Here is a 21,830-nt window from a genome sequence, read left to right on the forward strand (position 1 = left end):
GTTATAAATTAATTATTATTATTTTTAATACAGTGAGTATTAGATGTAATAAATATATAAATGATCAGGTTCAAAATGTGTGCGTTTATCTTTTGGGTATTTCACGGTAAAGTACAATGACATTAATTAACAGGCCAGTCAGGGTAATATGCTAGTTATCAACAATATATTTTTTTATATTCTTTGAAGAAATATCAGTTTGTATTATAACTTATTAAAAGGTCCTATATTACACAAAATTGACTCCAGTGAGCTTTAAATCATGTTAGAATGTTATTACCTCTTCAAAAACAGACCTGGAGTTGTGTTTTGTTTCATTCACACATGTTTGAGTAACTCTTTATTATATTATTAATCTGTCTGCATCTCCAAAACTCAAAATACTCTGACCTTTGTTCCACCTTATGTTGTCCTGAAACAGTCATTTTCATATTAACAGCTCCTTTTACCTTTAGTTCACTTTAATTCCAGAGTGAATGAATCAAAAACTAAACTATGTATGTTTTTGACGAGGAAACGTTATAATCCAAATTAGAAAATAGCGTGTTGGCTCTTTAAATAACTCCTCACATCATCACGTGCTGTAGTTCAGGATGTGACCTGCAGGGGGAGTGCTCAAATACAACGGCAAAGAGACCCGTGTGACGTCACTTCCGCCATAATAAAACAAATGGTTAGCTTAAAATGCTCTGACCATCTGAGTTTTTGGAGCGAAAAACAGCGCTTTATAATAAAACAAAAAGCATTTTCCATCCGGGAGCGGGCCGTGTGCCTCCAGGTGAGTTTTGTCTATTTTTATCACACAGAAAAATGCCTCAGATTAATGTTTAAACCAGAGCAGTCAGCGTGTGTGCGTGAGGCAGTTTGACGTTCACCCACAGACAATTCATGTATTTGTGACGCAGCTTTTTATTAAATGTAAATAAAGTTCTTTAAAAACGGTGTGTACAAGAGCTGGTTTAACAGGCCCATCCATAAAATCGTGTTTGTGGCTGTAGATTAGATGTGGTTTGTGTTATAGCATTATAGCAACATTGGCACTGTGTCATACAATAGACTTCAAAACTGTAAAATCAACCAAAAGATACAATTTAAATAATCTCTATCTAAATCAAATAGATAAATATTAGTGAGTAAAACAAAACACTGCTCTTATGTTGTGTGCATGCGTGGTTTTCATTTCCAAGGAAATAGGAAATGAACAAAAAGTGAAACAAACATAAAGCTGTTTTTAATTCTGTTTTGCCTTTTCACACTTTAATTTAATGCAACTCGATCTAAAAGTATTTCAAATATTCAGAATACAGTAGTCAGATTGGATCATGTATCAGAATATATTACAAAATACATTTTAATTCAGGTATTCTGTAACAAACAGTGCTTATATTTTATATTTACTTTTAACTTGTAATAAAATTGCCGTTCTAATGGTACTTTTCTGACTCCATACTTTTACTGCTTGATTATTTAGCAAAAGATGAAGTTTAGGTCTCAACTGGACAAAAGATACTTAATTATATATCTTGCAGTGTAACAACTGTACTCTTACTTGAGTACTTGAGTTCTTAATAACTTACTTGTATTGAACATGATGATTTTTACCGTCTTTCATATGTTTTGTCCTTCCAATGTTATGTTATAGCGACGCAGCAAAACGCCTTCACTCCTACAGCGATTTGTTCAGTTGACAGATCTAAACTTAGTCTTTTGCTATGGATCTTACCCGGACACAGACATTATATTATAGTCTTAAATTCAAATTATAAATATGATGTTACGTCCTGACAGTTACTTTCCAATTACTCTAACTTCAGAAGTTTCTCCAGCTACATGTTTACTCTTTCTTGAGTTTCTTGACTTCTACTTGAGTAATATTATTCTGAAATAATGACGCTCTTCTTTGAGTACAGTCTTTGGCTACTCTACCCACCTCTGTTTACAGGTTATCTTTGACACTTTTCACACGGTACTAAACTCTCCTTGGCTTGTCTCTTCAGGGCAATGGTGGCTGGTTCGATGGAGCCAGCAGTGATGTCTGGCCCAAGCCAAGTGGCCGACGTGGTCTTTGTGATCGAGGGAACGGCAAATCTTGGCCCGTACTTTGAGTCGCTCATGAAAAACTACATCCTCCCAGCCATCGAGTGAGTGCACTGTAACTGTATTACACTACAGCTAGCAACAATTTGAAGGTGCAACTTTGTCTGTAAGATTCCACAGTATGGTTTAGGTATGGCATTTAACCTTTCTGTCACCATGGAGACAGGCGAGTGAACCCAACAGGCCATGTCATACTTAAGGGTACTTGTATTGGATATCTGCGCCAATCTGGGAAATTATGCTGTGATGGAGTATTGGTCCTATGATATCGGTTCAGCTGCTGGGCCTTTTATTGACTGGCTGATGTAGGTACTAGTACGTTTGAACTTTTTTCATACAAAGTAGTAGTTAGTTGCAAGATAAATGACAATTACTTGGCATAATTGCATCCATTTTGTAATAAATTGACTGTGTTTTTTGAGGGAAAAAGGTCATTCTTGGTCCTTACTTTGTCTTTACATATTCGATACCCAATATCAACCAATAACAGTGAACCGATATTTGTATTGGAGCTGAAAAAGATGGCACAGTGCATCCCTCATTATTATCTGTGAACAGGCGACTCATTTCACAGTAAGGGTACATTTTTGAGCAATAGCAACATTTGCAATTCAGTAAATGCAAGACAGATATGTTTAATGCCATACTGTGGAGACAAGCAAGTGAAAAGTTACATAGTGCACCTTTCTATAATAAAAACATAAGAAATATATTGTAAATGAACAGTATAAACAGCAGATGGTGTGAGTTGTATTTATATGATTAGAATCTGTCACACATTACTGAACGTGGCATAATGTTGTCTTAAAGTTCCCTATGTACATTTAAATCTTGTGTATTTTCTGTAGGTATTTTAATGGTGGACCTCCTGCAGAAACAGATTTTGGTGGAGATGTAAGTTCAGATTTGTTTGTTTGTTTATTTATTAGTATCCTCATTATCCTCAATTAGTCCTCCTGAGGTACTTTATAGACCTTATAGGCTTTATAGACTCACAGTGTTAAATGTCAGTATTCCTGACCTGCTTGGCCTGTTTGTGTCTCACATTATTTCTGATATGAACTTGTCTGCCTTGTTTTGGTGTAGTACGGTGGGACGCAGTACGGCCTGGTGGTCTTTAACACCGTGGACTGTGCTCCAGAGTCGTATGTGCAGTGTCACGCCCCGACCAGCTCCGCCTTTGAGTTTGTCTCATGGATCAACAGCATCCAGTAAGACGCACATGTGTGTTGGGTTTTCATGCTTCTTGGGGACACTACATTGACTTATTCATTTTGGAGATACGAATCCTAACTTTAACCAGGGTTCCCACTTGCTTAACCAAAACTATGTTAACCCGTATCAGAGCTTTAAACCGTGTTTTTGATGTAATAATAAAGGAACTTTATTTTCTTCCCATGAAAGAAGTTGGTATAAATTTTTTTCTAAAAGGAAACTGTAGTTTCACAAATGTGCTGTGGTCTTGTAGTAGTGATGTTATAAATCAAGACTACTCAGGAAATGTCCAATTTTTTTTTCATATTTTACTCTACAAGTTTTAGTGTGAATTAGTATCTGGCTAACACATTTTTGACAACCCCAGTTCTTGCTAAATGTGTTCCCCAGGTTTATGGGAGGAGGAGCAGAGAGCTGTAGTCTGATCGCAGAGGGACTGTCTGTGGCTCTGCAGCTGTTTGACGACTTTAAGAAGATGAGAGAACAAATGTAAGTCTGCATTATATATATACACACACACACACTCATACATACATACACCATATACTGTACATCATATTTAAAAAATATGTCACATGATCCCCAGCGCCATATGAAAAGGAGAGGCTCTCTCTTTATAAATAAAGACAGATAAAATGAAATAAAAATCTCACAAAACATTATAATTACAGAATATATTCCATCTAACAACAGTTTACAATTTCTTCCTATAAATGCTCAAATTAATGAAAGAATTCTGATTTTGGTATAATTCAGGCTTGTTCTGGCTATAGTTTTGGCCTTGTTTATTCTTTCTGTTGCGATGTCCGTCACCTGCTTGTTTCTATGGAGATGGTATTGCTTTACATGGAGTCGATTATTACTGTGAGCTAGCTCGCCTCGCCTCAGATCTGGCTTATAACTTGATGTTGTGGCATCACGTTACAAGCCTTGTAGAATATTCTTAGGAAAGAAAAAGTGTTTTTTGGTTTAGACCGTTTGAAAAGTAAATAAAAGATACCGTTTAACTGTACTTTTGGTGTCAAAATGGTGCATTGAATTATTGTTCAGTTCAGGTTATCCCCCTAATGAACCCAGTCTAAGGACCTGCTTTTCTCACTGTGCTGTCTGTGTTTTTCAGAGGTCAGACTCACAAAGTGTGTGTGCTTCTGTGTAACTCTCCTCCATATCTGCTCCCGGCCGTGGAGAGCGTCAGTTACACTGGACACGCTGCGGACAGCCTCGTCAAGATCATTCGAGATGTAAGTTCACACATGTTTAAAGATGCACTATGGAACCTTTTGGACAGAGGATACGCCGTAGCTTTGTCCGGAATTTTACACAGCCTGGCATTAAACTTTCTCTATAAAGACAAACATGTGAAGCCTTCAGGTCAAGTTACAGGTTAGATCTGTGAAGATGAAGCAATAAGAATTCATGATTTTTAAGCCGTTTTTGAACATTTGTTGTGGAATAAAGTAAGGTATGGTATGTATAGGTATGTTTAATGCTACACTGTGGAACATTCCAGACAAAGCTGAAGCATCTCCATGACACAAGTGAATCCCCCCTCCCCAACCTACGAGAACATTTACATAGTGCACCTTTAAAGTCCGACTTCAGTGCTGCATTATACTTTTGTGTCATGACACTTGACCCACTCCACCACATTGTGTTTGCAGAAAGGGATCCATTTCTCTGTGGTGGCTCCCAGGAAGCTGCCGGCTCTGAGGGCCCTGTTTGATCGGGCGTCTCCAGTGGGGGGCGCAGTGGAGCCTCTTCAGGACTACAGCCAGGAGGTCTTTCACATGGTGCTGGTCAGAGGCATCTCACTGCCAGGTCAGGAACACTCGAGTATATTTACATGGTCGGAGAAACCGGATAACTGGAGAAGTCAGACTACACCGTATTAGATCTGATTATGGAGTTCAACAGTCCCGACCATTTTGAAGTCTGTTCCAGTTCCGGGAGTAAATTTTCCATACATTTTTTCCATAGACATTTGGAAAAATTGGAGAAAGTTCAAAGGCATCACTGAGGCTAACCAGCTGCGTGCTAACTTATAGCTATAAAAAAAAAAGTCCAAAAGGCACATTTTAAAACGCAATATTCTGCAAAATGTTTTAATAACGTAGCAGTTTGTAAAGTTTCAGAAATAGATTTTAAATAAAAATATAGGTAATGTGGTCATTAGTTACATGTAGGTGATTAGCCCTGAGCAAACCTTGAAACTTAACTCAATTTTTTTTTGGGAAACTCTATGGGAAAAATGAATGGGAAAGTGACTTCCAGAACCAGTGCGTGCAGTCACTGTTTAGCTCCATTGGTGTGTGTTTAAACCTTGTGTACAAATTGGAAAAATATATAATATAATATAATTATCTCTCAAGAGTTTTTCTCTCCCATGTGTTTGAACATTTGGACAAAGGAGAAGTGCTGGCAGCAAGTTACACTTCTCGAGAAGCTGTAGTTTCAAAAATAGAACTTCAATAAAATACAGCCAAAACATTAAATTAAATCAAAGATGGGGAGGCCAAAATTGTGAACTGAACTGCGCAATTTATTTGGCAGATCTTAAAATTATTCACATAATTTACACATTAAATCAGACCTATTCTGCAAAACTGACTTTTAACCATCGTTGTATTTGGAGTGACTCGTGTTTGAGTAATCTTTAATTACTTATTTTCATTTTGCCGATCCACCCCTGTTTTCACCTCCACCGGTATATGCTCACTGCTCTGTACTTTGTTCTACTGTTTAATTTTTTAAATCTGTGATAAGGTAGGATTCATCAGCATCACATTGTCATTTTGGTGCAAATGAAAAAAAATCACCTGCTAGTGTGATCTGCAGCTGTCCCCAGGAATGTCCAAATTATAACATAATGATCCACGGTGTCATAGATTATGACTGTATATAGCAGACACAAGCACAAAATATATATATGATGAAACAAGAAAGATCAAAACATAGTAATAATAAAGTAACTGTTATTTGCAGCCTTAGAAATAAAGCATTTTAATACTTTTTAATAACATATATATTATTATGTTCTTCCAGTGTCCTCTGTGGGATCAGGAGGCCATAAACCAGTGCTTCCTCCACAGTCACTGCCCCCAATTACAGCAGCCTCTCAGGCCCCTGCGCACATGGGCCCCAGCCAGAACTATCAGGTAAACACTCAAACATGGACCATTAGGAGGACTTTTCACCTTCAAAAGATAGAATCTGTTCGTTTTGAGTGTCCAAAAAGCACTATAAAATATATATTTATCATTATTTATGTTTTATTAGTGTGATGTCGTAATTACCATTATCGGCTGATAATTATCGGTGACCGATATTATCGTGCATTGCTAGTTTATACTGTTCATTATTTTGTGTTACATGTGATCATTAAAGCACATTGTATCTTATGTTGTTGCCTGTAGCACTAATGTGTGTCTAATGAATTGTTAATTGCTATAGTAACTGTTTTTAATTAGTGTGTGTGTACTTTCAGAATGCTCACATGGTCGCACAGAAGGTGATGGAAGTTGCAACCAACCAGAAAGCACGTTGTAAGTGTTATTTTGTTCAGATACTTTTCTCATAGATTTAAAATGACTTTAAAATGTTTATCCAAACACCAACTGTTGTCTGTAAAGTAGGAATGAAACGGCTATAATTAATAATATACGTTTTTAAGTTGAAATCAATGTAATTATTTGATGATGAAAACTAAACAAAAACATAATAAAATTGGTTTGGTATTAATGAATTCCCTGTTTTACGCAACAGTTCAGGTCTCTCCGTTTGTGAACCAGCCCAGCATGACGAGTGTGAAGCTAAACCAGCCCAGTATCTCCACGGTAACCACAGGCCCCTCCTCCATGATGTCACAGGCCCAGGTACCTCCAAACCAGCAGCCGCAGATCCCGCCCCCCGGACAGTCTGTGTCCAATCAGCAGCAAGTTCCTCAGCAACAACAGCAGCAAGCGCCAAACCAAGCTGCCACCGCCACGGGACAGCCCAATATGGTAACGCACAGGGAGCTTTGGCATTGGTTTTATGACAAACTGAAAACCTGACGCCATAAATTCTAATAGCATGATATGGGCCCTTTAAATCGACTAAAATCAACATAAATGTGCATAATTCAAGTATTTTTTCAACATTTTGCAGGTTGATGTAATTGAAAAATCTGATTTTTTTTCAAATTTGATTTAAAGCTACCATCTGAAATTGGTTAATTATCTAACTCTGTAAATGGCCTCAGCCCTGTTGTATTCTCACATATCACCACTAGATGCTATCGATGTTACTGCTGTGTGACATTGTGCCACCTTTGGTCTGACAGAAGACCAGAGAGCACAGACTGAACAAAGGCCAGATGAGGGGAAATATGTAAAATGAAATAAACATACAGACGGTAGTTTTAATGAATCAATGTAAAACCAGAAAAGGAAGGTTCAAAACATTTAAGTCTTAATGTAAAATCGCTTTTATTTCAATGCCACAGTGGGAGATCTGATCCACTCTTGTTTTGTTTTGTCGACAGCCTGGAGTTTCTGGAGCTCAGGGAAACGCCAACCCAATCGGACAACCCCAAGGCCCCAGCAAAGTGGTGGCCTGGACCGGTGTGCTGGAGTGGCAGGAGGTAACGTCTTCTCAAACATACACTGCCAGTAAAAAGACACACTCTATTATTCAAGAGTTTTTTTCTTTATGTTTACTACTTTCTACATTTTAGATGCATATAGAAGACATTAAATATATGAAGTAAGATATTATGTAGCAAAGAAAAAAAAAAAGTAATAACTTGACTAAATATTTTTTATACTTTATATTGAAATGCTCAAAGTATCCAGCCTTTACTTTGGACACAGCTGTAAACCCTTGGCCTTCTCTCTTCACAGTTGTGCCTTGTCAGAGTCAAAAAATGCCAAAAGTGTAAATCAGAGTTTAAAGTAAAAGAGTGGCTATTAAAAAAAGAAATTAAAATCTAAACTAAAGCCACTTCAGAACGTTTTTTTCTTTTTTTCTTTACTAGATATCTTGAAAAAATTTGCCTTTTGACTGGTTGTGCGTATTACATTTTTATTTCTTAAAATTTTATTAGAAGTCCAGTTTTGTTCTGTCTGCAATGTGATTCTTTAGAAACAAATGAAGTCCTTTTCCTCTGTGAATGCTGTACTAGAGTCTCGTGTTTAGTCGTGAACACAATTTGACAGCAAAAACTGAGCAGGAGAAGTCCATATTCTTTTACCTGTGACGCAACAATTTGGGCAAAATGCAAACAGAGCATTTTTGAGTGCTCAGACAACTTTGGATTCATGAGTTAATAGCATGACTGAAGTAAAATACAAGCCCAGACATATTTTGATGGTTAAACTTAACAATGTCAATTTTCCATAATATACGTCCTTTAAATTACCACAACTTATAAATAGGGGAAAATTTGGAACCGTGTTTTGTATTTGCTGTATTTTTTGTATTTTTCGACTACAAGTATCATAGCAACCAAAGGGCCAATGTGGAGTGAAGCTGTTGAAGATCCTGCCGATCGATTTAGTCCGCTAAGCTAAAATCTCTCAAAACTATTACGTTTCTGTCTATTTGACCCAAACTGCACTCACAAGACTACACCTGCTGTGGGAGTTCACGCAAAAACAACAATTTAATGCATAAAAAAGTACTAAGAAACAAAGTATTCTTATAAACACAGAATAAACTTGTGAATCGTGAATCGTTTAATCTGACCTTTTACATATAAACATACCAAATCTTCTTCTGACTCACTCACTCATGTCTCCTTCCTGCTGTTGTCCCATTTAAATCGTTATAATGTAAAGAAAATAATTAGTTAACCTATACAAATTTTGGTCAACTAAGACGCCATCAACCGATTAAGCGACTGAATGCCTAATAATAATAATAATAATAATAATCATAATAATACATTTTATTTATAACGCACTTTACATTTGAACAACAAATCCCAAAGTGCTACAGTACAAAAAAGACATTAAAAACAGAAGACAATTAAAGGCCCACAGTGCTGTTAGATTTATGTGCGTGGTACGTCATCATAAACATTGATTATAGTGACTGTGAGTAACTGGGCATCACTGTAGCCGCTTCTCCTTTGGTTTCAGTCAAGGTCACATTGATTCAGTGTACAGTTCTGACGAGTCTAAAAAAAAAAAGCTGAAATGTTTATGTCACTAATCGTCATCCTGGGTTTGTGTATTTGTGGAGTCTGGATCAATCCTGAACATCGACCGTGACAATCAGACAGAAAACGATAAGACAAAAGGGGGGTCTTAAAGGTGATGTATTACGCCAAAATTAACTCTCGTGAGATTTATGCCGTGTTATGGTGTTGTTACCTCCTCAAAAACATACCCGGAGTTGTGTTTTGTTAGTCAGTTATTAGTCTGTCTATGTCTCCAAACCTCAAAATGCTCTGTTCCACCTTGTGATGTCATGAAGTGGTAGTTTTCAAGTTAACATCTACTTTTTACAATTTGTTAAAAGTTGAGATTGGCAATTCCACGGCTGAAATTTTCCAAATGATTCTAGTGAAGGTGTATGGAGTTTAAAAAGAACAGTGGAGCACTTCCTGTATTACCACATGATGACATCACAAGGTGGAACAGAGTGTTTTCTGTTTTAGAAGCTCTCCGCCTAAATGTGCAGGGTTTGTGTGTTTAACGTGTGAATGAAACAAAACACAACTCCAGGTCTGTTTGTGATGAGGAAACAACATTATAACTTTAATTTAATGTATACAATAAAAAATGTATTTAGTATTGTATGTTGTTGTATGTGATGAGAACCATAAAGTAACAATAACCACCACACACTACAGTTATAACTTTACTGGACGAAATGTAAAAGTTGAAATAGCTGGTCATGCAAGATAAAATGTATGAGGAGCTAAAAGATGTATTTGTATTTTTAAAATTGAGAAGGCATTTTATTGATGAGAACCATAAAGAAGCAAGAGAGTAGACATCACGTGTAGAAAGAACTGCCAAGGACTACACCAGTCTGATCTTTATCAATACAAATACGACTACGACTACTGCTACGACGAATACGACTACTACTATTACTACAACTATGACGACTACTACTACGACTACTGCTACGACGAATACGACTACTACTATTACTACGACTATGACTACTACGACGACGACTACTATGACTACGATGAATACGACTACTACTATTGCTACGAATACGACTACTACTATTGCTACGAATACGACTACTACTATTACTACGACTATGATGACTATTACTACGACTACTGCTACGACGAATACGACTACTACTATTGCTACGACTACGACTACTGCTACGATGAATACGACTACTACTATTACTACGACAAATACGACTACTACTATTGCTACGACTACTGCTACGACGAATACGACTACTACTATTACTACGACTATGACGACTACTACTACGACTACTGCTACGACGAATACGACTACTACTATTACTACGACTATGACTACTACGACGACGACTACTATGACTACGATGAATACGACTACTACTATTGCTACGAATACGACTACTACTATTGCAACGACTACTACTATTACTACGACTATGATGACTATTACTACGACTACTGCTACGACGAATACGACTACTACTATTGCTACGACTACGACTACTGCTACGACGAATACGACTACTACTATTACTACGACAAATACGACTACTACTATTGCTACGACTACTGCTACGACGAATACGACTACTACTATTACTACGACGAATACGACTACTACTATTACTACGACGAATACGACTACTACTATTACTATGACGACTACTGCTACGACGAATACTACGACGACGACGACTACAACTATGACTACCACTACTACTACGACGAATACTACTACTACTATGACGAATACTACTATTACTACGACTGACCATTACTACTACGACGACGACTACTATGACTATGACAACTCCTACTACTACTATGACGAATACGAATACTACTATTACTACAACGACTACTACGACTACGACTACTACTACTACGACGACTACTGCTATGACGAATATGACTATGATTACTTCTACTATGACGACTACTATGACGACTACTACGACTACTACTACTACGACTACTGCTACTACGACTACTGCTACGACGAATACGACTACTACTATTACTACGACTATGAATACTACTACTCCGACGAATACGACTACTACTATTACTACGACTATGACGACTACTACTACGACGACTACTACTGCTACGATGAATACGACTACTACTATTACTACGACTATGACTACTACAACTTTGACTACTACTACTACTGCGACGAATACGAATACTGCTGTTACTACTACTAATACTACTACGACGACAACGACTACTACTATGATTACTACGACTACTACTACGATGACTATGACTACCACTATAAGTACGAATACTACAACTACTACGCTCGACAAACATCATTGGATCATTGGTTGAGTTATTTCTTCTAACGGTGGTTACTTCTAAGAGCTGGGTGGTGTCTGCATCTAATCAAAGCATGTTATTGTCCAATAATCAGGAAGCACATGTTAGAATGCTAGTTGTCGTTAGCTTTACCGTCACAGGAAATCTCTGCGCTGTTCTGAGAGAGTTGTGAAAAGCGCTTATAAATTCATCATGATGGGAGGGATAGGATGCTCAGAGTGCATAAGGTACGTGGGGAAAAATGAGGTGTTATTCACGTTCTTAAGGGTAACAGTGGCTCATTTGGTAGAGCTGTTGTCCGCTGATTCGAAGGTTGCCGGTTCGAATCCCGCTCTCGACGTAAAACAACAGATTGAGCGGTCCAGTCCACCTGCTGGATTTCAGTGGTTCCTCGGTGTAAAGGGTTTTGAGTGACTTGAAGGTGGAAAAGCGCTCTAAAAAAATGACCATTTACCATTTAGAACTACTACTTCTACTGCTAGTACACACTTTTTACTTCTATTACTAGTAGCTGCTGTTACCATTCATTGTGATTGTATTTGCTTCATTACGGCGTGTGGGTAATTTCCCTGGTGGCGCGATACAGCCTATCTGAGCCTAAGCATAAAACAATTGCAGATCAGCCTAATATTCTTTAAATGAGTCTGGGAGTTAGGACAAGTAAGAATTCTGCCAAAAAGCCATGTATCTCTGAGCTGTTAACAATGCAATCAGGGCGTGTCCCGAGCCGAGTTGGCCGGAGAGCCGGGATTTTATCAACAACTAATTCCTCAAATGAGTTTTTACTGCCGAGGGTGCAAAACGTATACCGGTAATATAAGGACAAACCGCGCCATGGACCAGGAGACTAAAGTAAATGTAATATAGTGATCTGAAAATGCGTGACCGCTGGAGTCGTTTGTAATTCCCTTTTATTCTGAGCACTACTGTTAATGGAACATGGAAGTGGAGGACCGCAGCCAAGTGTGCAAAAGCTATAAATCTTAAAGAATCGTTGTTACGCTTTTTCGGGTAGTTAGCATGAAACTTTAACGCGTGCGGATCATTACTTTACTTTACATTTTGCTTATTGTAAACAACATTATCGATAGGAAATGGTTTAGTAATCGGAACAGGAGCTTTCTGTGCTAAAGTGCAGTCTGCGGAGAAAAACGTGTCACTTGTAATGTGCGATCTGCATTGGTCGGAAGGTGATGGATCGGGCATAGACTCGGTATTGATGGATCCAGATGAAGCAGCCAATAGGACCTGAGTGATAATGTCTTTACAAAGAGCTGTTCATTCTCTCTGACATTTTGCGGTGGAAAATCAAATCTTTAAAAGCGCATCGGAGCGGCCATGTTTTAATTGCTCGTCCTGATGGAGGTCGCTGCAGTAAAATCGGTCGGGTTCGTGTGACGTCATGACATTCTTTACCGCCTATAGTTTAAAGTGTAATAATGCGTCAGGTTTACGTAGAGCTTCTTTGAACACTCAGGCGCTTTACACAGCATTATTCATTCACTTCACACTAAAACTGGAATTTATTTATTATAGTAAATGTGTGTAGCCTGCGCCCATTCACAGTTTTACAGGTTCACATCTGAATCTGCATTGCCAGAGCCTTAACCTGCAGACAGAGGACACGTACAAGTCTTTCTCATTCTTAGTATATGGACAGGCCTCACGTCAAAAACTTTTCTTTTATTCTTTTACCTGTGACGCAACAATTTGAGCATAATGCAAACAGAGCATTTCTTGAGTGCTGAGACAATTTTGGATCCACGGATGAATAAAATAAGCGTGACTGGAGTAAAATACAAGCCCAGACATGTTTTTGATGGTTAAAATAAACAATGTCAATTTTAACTTATAAACTTAAAGAAAACCCTATTTAAATTGCGTAAACTAAGGCCTCATGTGAAATCTCTGAACCTCCAGAATTCACTCATTGAGCTACAGAGGCTGCACTAGCACTGATTTATGGTTGGCTGCGGGTGCTGGGGTTTGACCATTCAGATCAGAGAGACTCTTTTATGTACTATACTTCATTCTGATTTCTGATTGGACAGTCATCTTGAGAGTTATAACAACATGTCCAATGTTTTTGTAACTAAAAATAAGCATCAGCTTTACAGTTGTTTTCAGTAAAAGCTATATTTGATGTCCTCAGATCGAAGGACACAGACAGGCCATGATTGCAACTTCTTCTAGAGCAGACAGGAAGTTTTTGTCTTTGTGTCTGATGGAGGAGGGTCTCATGGCTGAAGTGTAGCTTTTAGAGAGTTTTAATCAGCGCTAGTTGATTTCACATTGATGCTTCATTAACAAGAGACAATGGAGGAGAACAGGCCCGCACTGGTTTGAAAGAGATCGGAATGTTCTCTGCAAAAAAAATCAACATCTATGAGTTTTACTTTTAGTGGTGGTATTTGATGTCATTTGTAATTTGAATGTTGTTTTAAAAGATTTACAAAAGATACAACATTTATAAATAGTTGAAATGCGTACGTGCAAATTTGGAATATGCCAATGTACCAAGCAGGTTTTTTTATTTTTTTATTACCATAACAGGTCAAAACTACTTAAAGTCAGAGTATGTAAGTTTTTGCCAAAAATTAGAACAAAATAAAAGTGTGTTGTTGTTCTTTTATCATTTTGGTTGTGTTTATTGCACTGAAATGTGTTCTTACTGTTAGCGAGCTTGCACTTCCACAAACCTGACTCTTACTTGGCCTCCTCCTGCTTGTTGTTGTTCCATAGTATGACAAAAAACTTCTATAGCTCCATGGAGAATGTTCCGAAGTATGGATTCAAGTATCTTATTTCCGTGTAGTCATGCAGCTGATGTGCCACCTCCAGAAGGTTTCACACTGTACCTTTAGTGCAATGAGTTGAGGTCATGTCATGTGATTTAAAGTAAATCTCCACCGTAACCTTTGACCTAAATTTTTTTTATTTCCTCAGAAACCCAAAGCGTCGACCATGGACCAGAACACAAAACTGACCCGGTCTCTTCCGTGTCAAGTCCACGTCAACCAGGGAGAAAACCTGTGAGTAAAACCGTCTGATGTGATTCGTGATTTCAGATGGACACGTTTAGATTTTCAGGTTTTGTTTGAAGGCGAAACTCAATAGACTGCATCATAATAACTTAAAATATTTATTGGAGCGGCAGTAGAGTGTTGAAGGTTGGTAGATTGAATCCCACTTCTCTCATAAACATTGTTGGTGGTAGATGGTTGGGTCCCCTGACACACAGAAGACACACTGGTGTATGAATGTGTGTGTGAATGTGTGAGTGGTTCCTTGATGTAAAGAGCGTTGATCCTTGAAGGTGGAAAAGAGCTGTATAAAAATGTGACCCTTTATTATTTATTTATTAATATTTAGTTTGTTAAGTGAATGTTTATATTTAGATTTTTTTCAATTGTTTGACCTGTTTGTTCACTTTCAGAAACACAGAGCAGTGGCCACAGAAGCTGATCATGCAGCTGATCCCACAGGCTTTACTGGTAAAGACGTTTTACACTTCCTCTTCTCTGTTGTGTCGTATTGACACCGACGACAATAATTGTTTGTCTTTATCTGTAAAAGGAATAAATCATTATCGTAATGGGTTATTACAGTATATTCAGTACATACATTGCATTTTGAAGTTGGTAACTCTCTTCTCCCTCCCTCTCCTTCTCCCTCTCTTTCTCTCTCTCTTTTCCCTCTCGATTTCTCTCTCTCCCTCCCTCCCCCTGTCTTTCCCCCTCTTTCTCCCTCCCTCTCTTCTTCTTTCCCTCCCTCTCTCTCCCTCACTCCCTCACTGTATTTTTCTCTACCTCCCCGTCTCACCTTTTCCCCTTTATTCTTCCCTCCTCCCTTCTCACTCTTCTTTTTCCCCTCCCTCTCTCTGTCCCTCCCTCTCTCTCCCTCCCCTTTTTCCCTCCCTCTCTCCCTGTCCTTTTTATTCCCTCCCTGCCTCTCCCCTTCTTCCCTCCCTCTGTCTCTCCCTCTTCTTTGTCCCTCCCTCTCTCCCTCTTCTTTTTTATTCCCTCCCTGCATCCCTCCCTGTCTCTCTCCTTCTTCCCTCCCTCCCTCCTTAGACGACTCTGGGCCCTCTGTTCAGAAACTCGAGGATGGTGCAGTTTCTTTTCACCAACAAAGACATGGAGTCGCTCAAAGGCCTGTACCGCATCATGGGCAATGGATTTGTAAGTGCTTCAGTTCTGTTCATTCTGTCGATCTGCACAATCTGTCTTTACATCGAAAAACACTAAATCTGACCCAGTTTTCACATTAACACTTCCATTCTGCCATTACCTCTTCTCACCTCTAGAGGGAGCCCCTGCCTGTGTATTTCCTCCCTCTGAGCCCAGACTACAGTATTACAGTATTATGCAGTATTACAGTATTATACAGTATTCATAAACCTGCTGTGCTGCATTCTTAAAGTGACTATGACAGGTTTTCATGTTTTTCTAATTCTGACTTGGTTTGGTGAGATAGAACCTGCACTAAATATTTATCACGATTCTAGTGAAGGTGTGTGGAGTTTAAAAACACGGTGGAGCACTTCCTGTATTACCACATGATGACATCACAAGGTGGAACGAGTGTTTTCTGTTTGAGAGAAGAACACAGCCTAAATACGCAGGGTTTGTGTGTTAAAACATGAATGAAACAAAACACAACTCCAGGTCTGTTTGTGATGAGGAAACAACAATTTAACACAGATCAGAAAATAGTTAAATGTGAGCCCTTTAAGTGATTGGTTTGTGGAAAAAAGCTGAGGAAAAAAATACAGGAAGTAGTGCCAGGTTCTAAAACTGAATAACTTTAACTGCTCAAGCTAAGGTGAACGGCTAACGCTAGCAACTTTAATAGTGTTTTTTTCATAACACAGGATCAACAGTGCAATAAAACAGCACTTCAATCTGCTTCATTCAGTCGTGTTGTGTCCAGATAAAGATCTGTCACCGCTTTTGTTTTTCTAACTCTCGCAGTGCATTGTGGTCTATATTGACAGCTCTAGTGATCAGCGATGGACACTACTTTTCAAATTGCACTGTGAGAAGTTTTGAGTCCACTATTTTTTCACTCATTGGTCATTCGGACACCACTAAAAATGGTTTAAGGCCTTACTTTATGTCCTAAGTAGAGAATAGTTTGGACATTTGGACACAGACTATATCACATCTGCTGCCCGTGTCCAACCAGGAAGTAAAATAATCAACTTAAAAAAAAAAAAAAAAATCTAGGCAAGATCTTTTTAGTAAACAAATATATGAATTCTGTTGACTGTTTTAGTGAAATGAGTAGTCTAACCTGTCATATGCACTTTAATGAGGTTTTGCCGTAGAGAAAAGGCCGACAGCCCCTGCACCAGCTGAGCTCTGTCCCTCTGCGATTCACGGCCGAGGGAAGGCGCCATGCTCAGAATTAACTTAACATCATTTGCATTCAATTTCCGAGCGGCCATGTTTGAGTGGGCAGAGGATGTCCCCGAACTGCAGCAGATCCCAAATTACATCTGGGGCCCTCTTTTGGTTTTAACTCTGTAATAGGCCATCTGCATCTGCTCACACATGTGTTCTCTGCTGAAAAGAATTTAGCTTGTTGTAGCTGCCCAGGATATCGCCAAAATATTGATATCGGATTACTGGCAGAAGCAACAATCGATATCGCAGGAAAATTAAAAAAAAAAATCGCAACACACAGTTCTACATTTGACAGAAATTCACCTTTTTTTAAGAAGACCCACTGTGCTTGTGTCTGCTTTATCGTTATAATCTGTTATAATTTGGACATTTGAAATCACAATATTCATCTAAAACGACTTAATAAAAGAAACAACTCCGCTCACTTCTGCGTTTGAAAACTGCGGTGCCCGATGGGAGCTGATGTCGCTGTAAACCTCATCACAACAAAGAAGCGTGATGTTGTCAGACTAGCAAGTGGCAGGTTTTCCTACGCGTATCAAAGATTAAGAAAATAAGTAAGTACAGAGCAGTAACGATGAACTCGGAGGTCGGCAACATGGCGTCTTGAAGATAAGCGATTAAATATTGCTCCAACATGCACGAATTACTCCAAATATAACTTCGAGAGGGTAAATTAGAAGGAAACAAACATAAAAAACATACCTCGAGTTGTGTTTTGTTTAAGTAATCCATTATTATTAGTCTGTTTATATCTCCAAAGCTCAAAATGCTCTGTTCCACCTTGTCATGTCATATGGCGTCTTGAAAATAAGCGATTAAAGATTCCTCAGATATGCATGAATCACTTCAAATACAACTTCAAGAAGGTGAATGAGAAGGAAACAACTAGAACATGGTTAAACGCTCTGAAAAGTCCATTTTGCAGAATAGGTTTGATTTATGAATGCATGTTTACCCAGGTGTTGTTTGGTACCAGAACAGATGCAAGAATGATAAGTTTTATACCATCATGTAGAAAACGATGACATCAGTGAAGTTAAATAGTGTACCTTTAATAAATCTTAGAGATAGACTGATATATCTGTTGGCCGATATTTGCACTTTTAAGCGGCTATTGGCCTTAAATCTTAAATCACCACAGGCCGATATTTTGTTTTGGTCAACCTGCTGCCAAAAGAACACACATAAAGCTTTATTTGAACACTTCAGTGCAAAGCGATAACAGCAGAAAACGTGACTACACAGCTGTCTTATAGGTTTGTGGTTAAAAAGAGGCTGTGGGTGAGTTTGTAGTCAATTTTAAGTACATAAAAAAACGACCAAAAACCCCATATGGGTCAATCTCTATTCTTAATGAGCTGAATGTTTTTGTTGTTGTTTTTCAGGCGGGCTGCGTGCACTTCCCCCACACCACGTCGCCCTGTGAGGTCCGGGTCCTGATGCTGCTGTACTCGTCCAAAAAGAGGATCTTCATGGGCCTCATCCCCAACGATCAGAGCGGCTTCGTCAACGGCATCCGCCAAGTCATCACCAACCACAAGCAGGTCCAGCAGCACCGAGCGGTAAGCAACGAGAGGGGGTAAGAGAGGTGGAGGGAGTGAGAGAAGGGGACAACCGGGGAAGGAAAGAGGGAGAGAGAGGGTGACAACTAGATGGGGGAGGGAGCCAGGGGTGAGGTGAAAAGGTGAAGTTCCAACCCAACAGCTCCAACAGTCCAGGTTGTTCTGTACAGGCAGTGGTGTAGTGGATTCACCGCACGCCCTTGAATCATAGGGTCACTGGTGCAAGTCCTGACTCAGGCACTTTCAGTAGATCACTATGCACAGTCACTTACAATGGGTCTATTGCAGAGGTGCCCAAACCTTTTTTTATCGAGGGCCACATCTTAAAACATATTCGAAGCGGAGGGCCACAGACCGGTGATCAATGCAGTGCGGTGACAGAGCCGCTGTGTGGTCTGTCTGTGATGTTTGAGGTCATAGTGGTAGAAATAGTTTAATTTGCTGTTAAAATTACTGTTCATGATCAATTGGGCCGGTTCAGCAGGCGGCGTGATGGCCAATAAAAACTGGTCCGAGGGCTGCATTTGGCTCCCGGGCCATAGGTCGGACGCCCCTGGTCTAGAGCATTATCATATTATAGCATAAATTGTTACCCTTGAAAAACATGGAAGAAAGATTTCATTCATAACTTTATTAAAAATGATTTGGGCTACTTAATACCCTAACTCATAACCACAGACTGTTTAAAGGAGTGGACTAAGTGAGTGTGACGTTACCCATCCAGTCAAATGAAGCTTATCGAGACTAGCGGTTATAGGGGTGAATTTAGAGCCGAGATCCATATTTGGAATTCCGACAAGTATCATAGCAACCAAAGAGCCAATCCAGAGCGAGGCTGTTGGAAGTAACGCCCCTTCCCACCCGCACCGTTGGTTTAGCAGGGAGCAGCCGCTTAGCAATACTGCCAATCAAACCTGTTGCTAACACTATTGGAAGCAACCTCGGGGTAAGAAGGCGCCTGATTTGTCTGTTATTAATGTTCATATCTTGATTTATGGACAAAATAGCAAAATAAAAACACTAGGATCACCTCGAGCAAGTTAATACGAACATTTTAAGACCAAAATGCAGAGTCTGACAGCAGCAGTTACAGAGAAAGCGGCGACAGTTTTTCAATAGAAAGTGAATCGGAGCCAGAAGCGTGCCCATGATCACTTCCTACCGCGGCAGCTAGCAGGTTAGCCATGTCCATTTATCTATACAGTCTATGCTCTTAACCCTAATGCCTTTAATCCTGAATCATCCTTAATAAACTACTTCATTAGTTACCGTTTGTTCATTATGAATTCAGTCTTCGTTCACGTTTTATTAATACTCTCACTAGTGTAGTTATTATAAAGTGTTACCCAAACGTTTCCTCCAGTCTCTGTATTGTCTGGATGTGCTCTCTTCATCCTGGTTGTCACAGACTTGACCATCTCCTTTAATGTTGCTAGTTAATCACCTCCAGATGTTAGTCCAAACCCTCAGAGACTATTTCTTATGGCCCTAACACTGCTCAGAGGTAATAATGACCAGGAATTACACCGCACCGACTGGGAATAGAGCTGCATTGTCTATGGCATTAAACGGCATTGTTATTGACATTTCATTTACCCAGCTGCGTATCTCCCCTGCAAAACACCGCACTACAGGCTAATGGGGCTAGCTTTAGCTACAGTTAGCTCATTACCCGGCTCTAATGAAAATGTAAGTGCCCCATACGTCCAAGCGTTCCAGGGAATTTGAAGCTGTTGTTTTATGCATGAATGTTTAGGATTAATGACGGAATTTTAATTTTAAGTTACAGCGGTAATTGGAGCTAAATAATGCAACAATCAAACCAATCTAGCTGTTAGTAGAGGTAAGTTATGTGCTAAATGAAAGGAAACGTTTAAGCATGTCAACAGAATGAAGGAGAGGGTTTTTCCTCCCTGGATTTGTGCAGTATTTTAGTGTCAGTTTGCATCATTATCCCTGAAAATGGGTGAGCCTTAATTGCTGCCCTAGATTAAGGTTAAGACTATGTTTTATTGTCTTTAAGCGAAATCTGTTCTCTGCATTTGACCCACCCTTCAGTGCTAGGTTTGGTCAGGATCATCGACTGTGTAAAGAAGTGGAGTGTGAGTGTGTCACTTAGCATTCAGCTCCAGTCAAATGACGCTCATCGAGGCTAGCAGTTATACGGGCGACTTTAGACCCGAGTTTGATATTTGGTTGCTGTGACACTCGCGGTCGGGATTCCAAAGAGCCGATCTGGAGCGAGGCTGTTGAAAGTAACACCCCTTCCCGCCCACACCACTGGTTTAGCAGGGAGCGGGAGCTTAGCAACAGGTTTTATTGACAGCGTTGCTAACGCTAGTGGGAGTGACCTCGGGGAAAGAAGGCACCTGATTTGTCTGTTATTAACCTAACCCATCTTGATTTATGGACATAACAGTAAAATAAAAACCCCAGGATAATCTAAGTGGGTTAATATCAACAGTTTAAGACAAAATGACATAAGTTGTTACAGAGAGAGTGGCGACAGTTTTTCAATAAAAAGTGAATTGGAGCCAGAGTCGATGGAGCCTGAAGCACATCCATGATCAGTTCTTATTTGTAACACGACAGCTAACGGGTTAGCTCCATTTATATATACAGTCTATGGCAGGGGTGGGCGAACTTTTTGACACACAGGCCATAATGTGTTCTAAAATTTGACAGAGGGGCCTTTATATAAGTACATATATATATATATATGTATATATTACATTAGAGATTTGGCCTTTAACATCTAACAAAGCATGAATATGCAAGGCTCATTGTACTAATTGTTTTCCAAATGCATTAATTCAATTAATAATTAATTAATTAATTTATTTATACAATTTCAGTTAAATAAACATAACAGAAAAACTTTGAACAAGGTTTACTCTTATCTATTTTAATATAATTTTGTCACATTTGGCATGTGTGGCCCCCGGGCCGTAGTTTGCCCATGTCTGCTCTCTGGTCAGGTCTACCTTAGATGTTTTGGGATCATGGGAAGAATCAAAGGAAACCCACCCAGACACAGGGAGAAACATTTAAAAAAAAAAC

At 39.1% G+C, this 21,830-nt stretch overlaps 1 protein-coding gene across 6 annotated transcripts in view; it reads left to right on the forward strand.

Annotated features, from left to right (window-relative positions):
• Nucleotides 1-629: 629 nt before the first annotated feature.
• Nucleotides 630-21,830, forward strand: part of med25 (mediator complex subunit 25) — a 37,646-nt gene continuing 16,445 nt past the window's right edge. For 3 of the 6 annotated variants that reach the window (XM_033971423.2, XM_033971425.2, XM_033971426.2), the window contains exons 1-15: nucleotides 668-778; nucleotides 1,998-2,141; nucleotides 2,946-2,991; nucleotides 3,184-3,308; nucleotides 3,703-3,801; nucleotides 4,433-4,553; nucleotides 4,974-5,130; nucleotides 6,355-6,467; nucleotides 6,797-6,854; nucleotides 7,075-7,313; nucleotides 7,835-7,933; nucleotides 14,744-14,829; nucleotides 15,234-15,291; nucleotides 15,871-15,978; nucleotides 18,594-18,770. In XM_033971423.2, coding sequence (XP_033827314.1) covers nucleotides 2,002-2,141; nucleotides 2,946-2,991; nucleotides 3,184-3,308; nucleotides 3,703-3,801; nucleotides 4,433-4,553; nucleotides 4,974-5,130; nucleotides 6,355-6,467; nucleotides 6,797-6,854; nucleotides 7,075-7,313; nucleotides 7,835-7,933; nucleotides 14,744-14,829; nucleotides 15,234-15,291; nucleotides 15,871-15,978; nucleotides 18,594-18,770 — 1,626 coding nt within the window. In that variant the 5' untranslated portion in view covers nucleotides 668-778; nucleotides 1,998-2,001. Of the gene's footprint in view, nucleotides 779-1,997; nucleotides 2,142-2,945; nucleotides 2,992-3,183; nucleotides 3,309-3,702; nucleotides 3,802-4,432; nucleotides 4,554-4,973; nucleotides 5,131-6,354; nucleotides 6,468-6,796; nucleotides 6,855-7,074; nucleotides 7,314-7,834; nucleotides 7,934-14,743; nucleotides 14,830-15,233; nucleotides 15,292-15,870; nucleotides 15,979-18,593; nucleotides 18,771-21,830 lie in introns of all 6 variants that reach the window. The other 3 variants (XM_033971424.2, XM_033971428.2, XM_033971427.2) reach the window with 2 other exon arrangements.

Source organism: Periophthalmus magnuspinnatus, chromosome 8, assembly GCF_009829125.3.
Source record: "Periophthalmus magnuspinnatus isolate fPerMag1 chromosome 8, fPerMag1.2.pri, whole genome shotgun sequence".
NCBI lineage: Eukaryota > Metazoa > Chordata > Actinopteri > Gobiiformes > Gobiidae > Periophthalmus > Periophthalmus magnuspinnatus.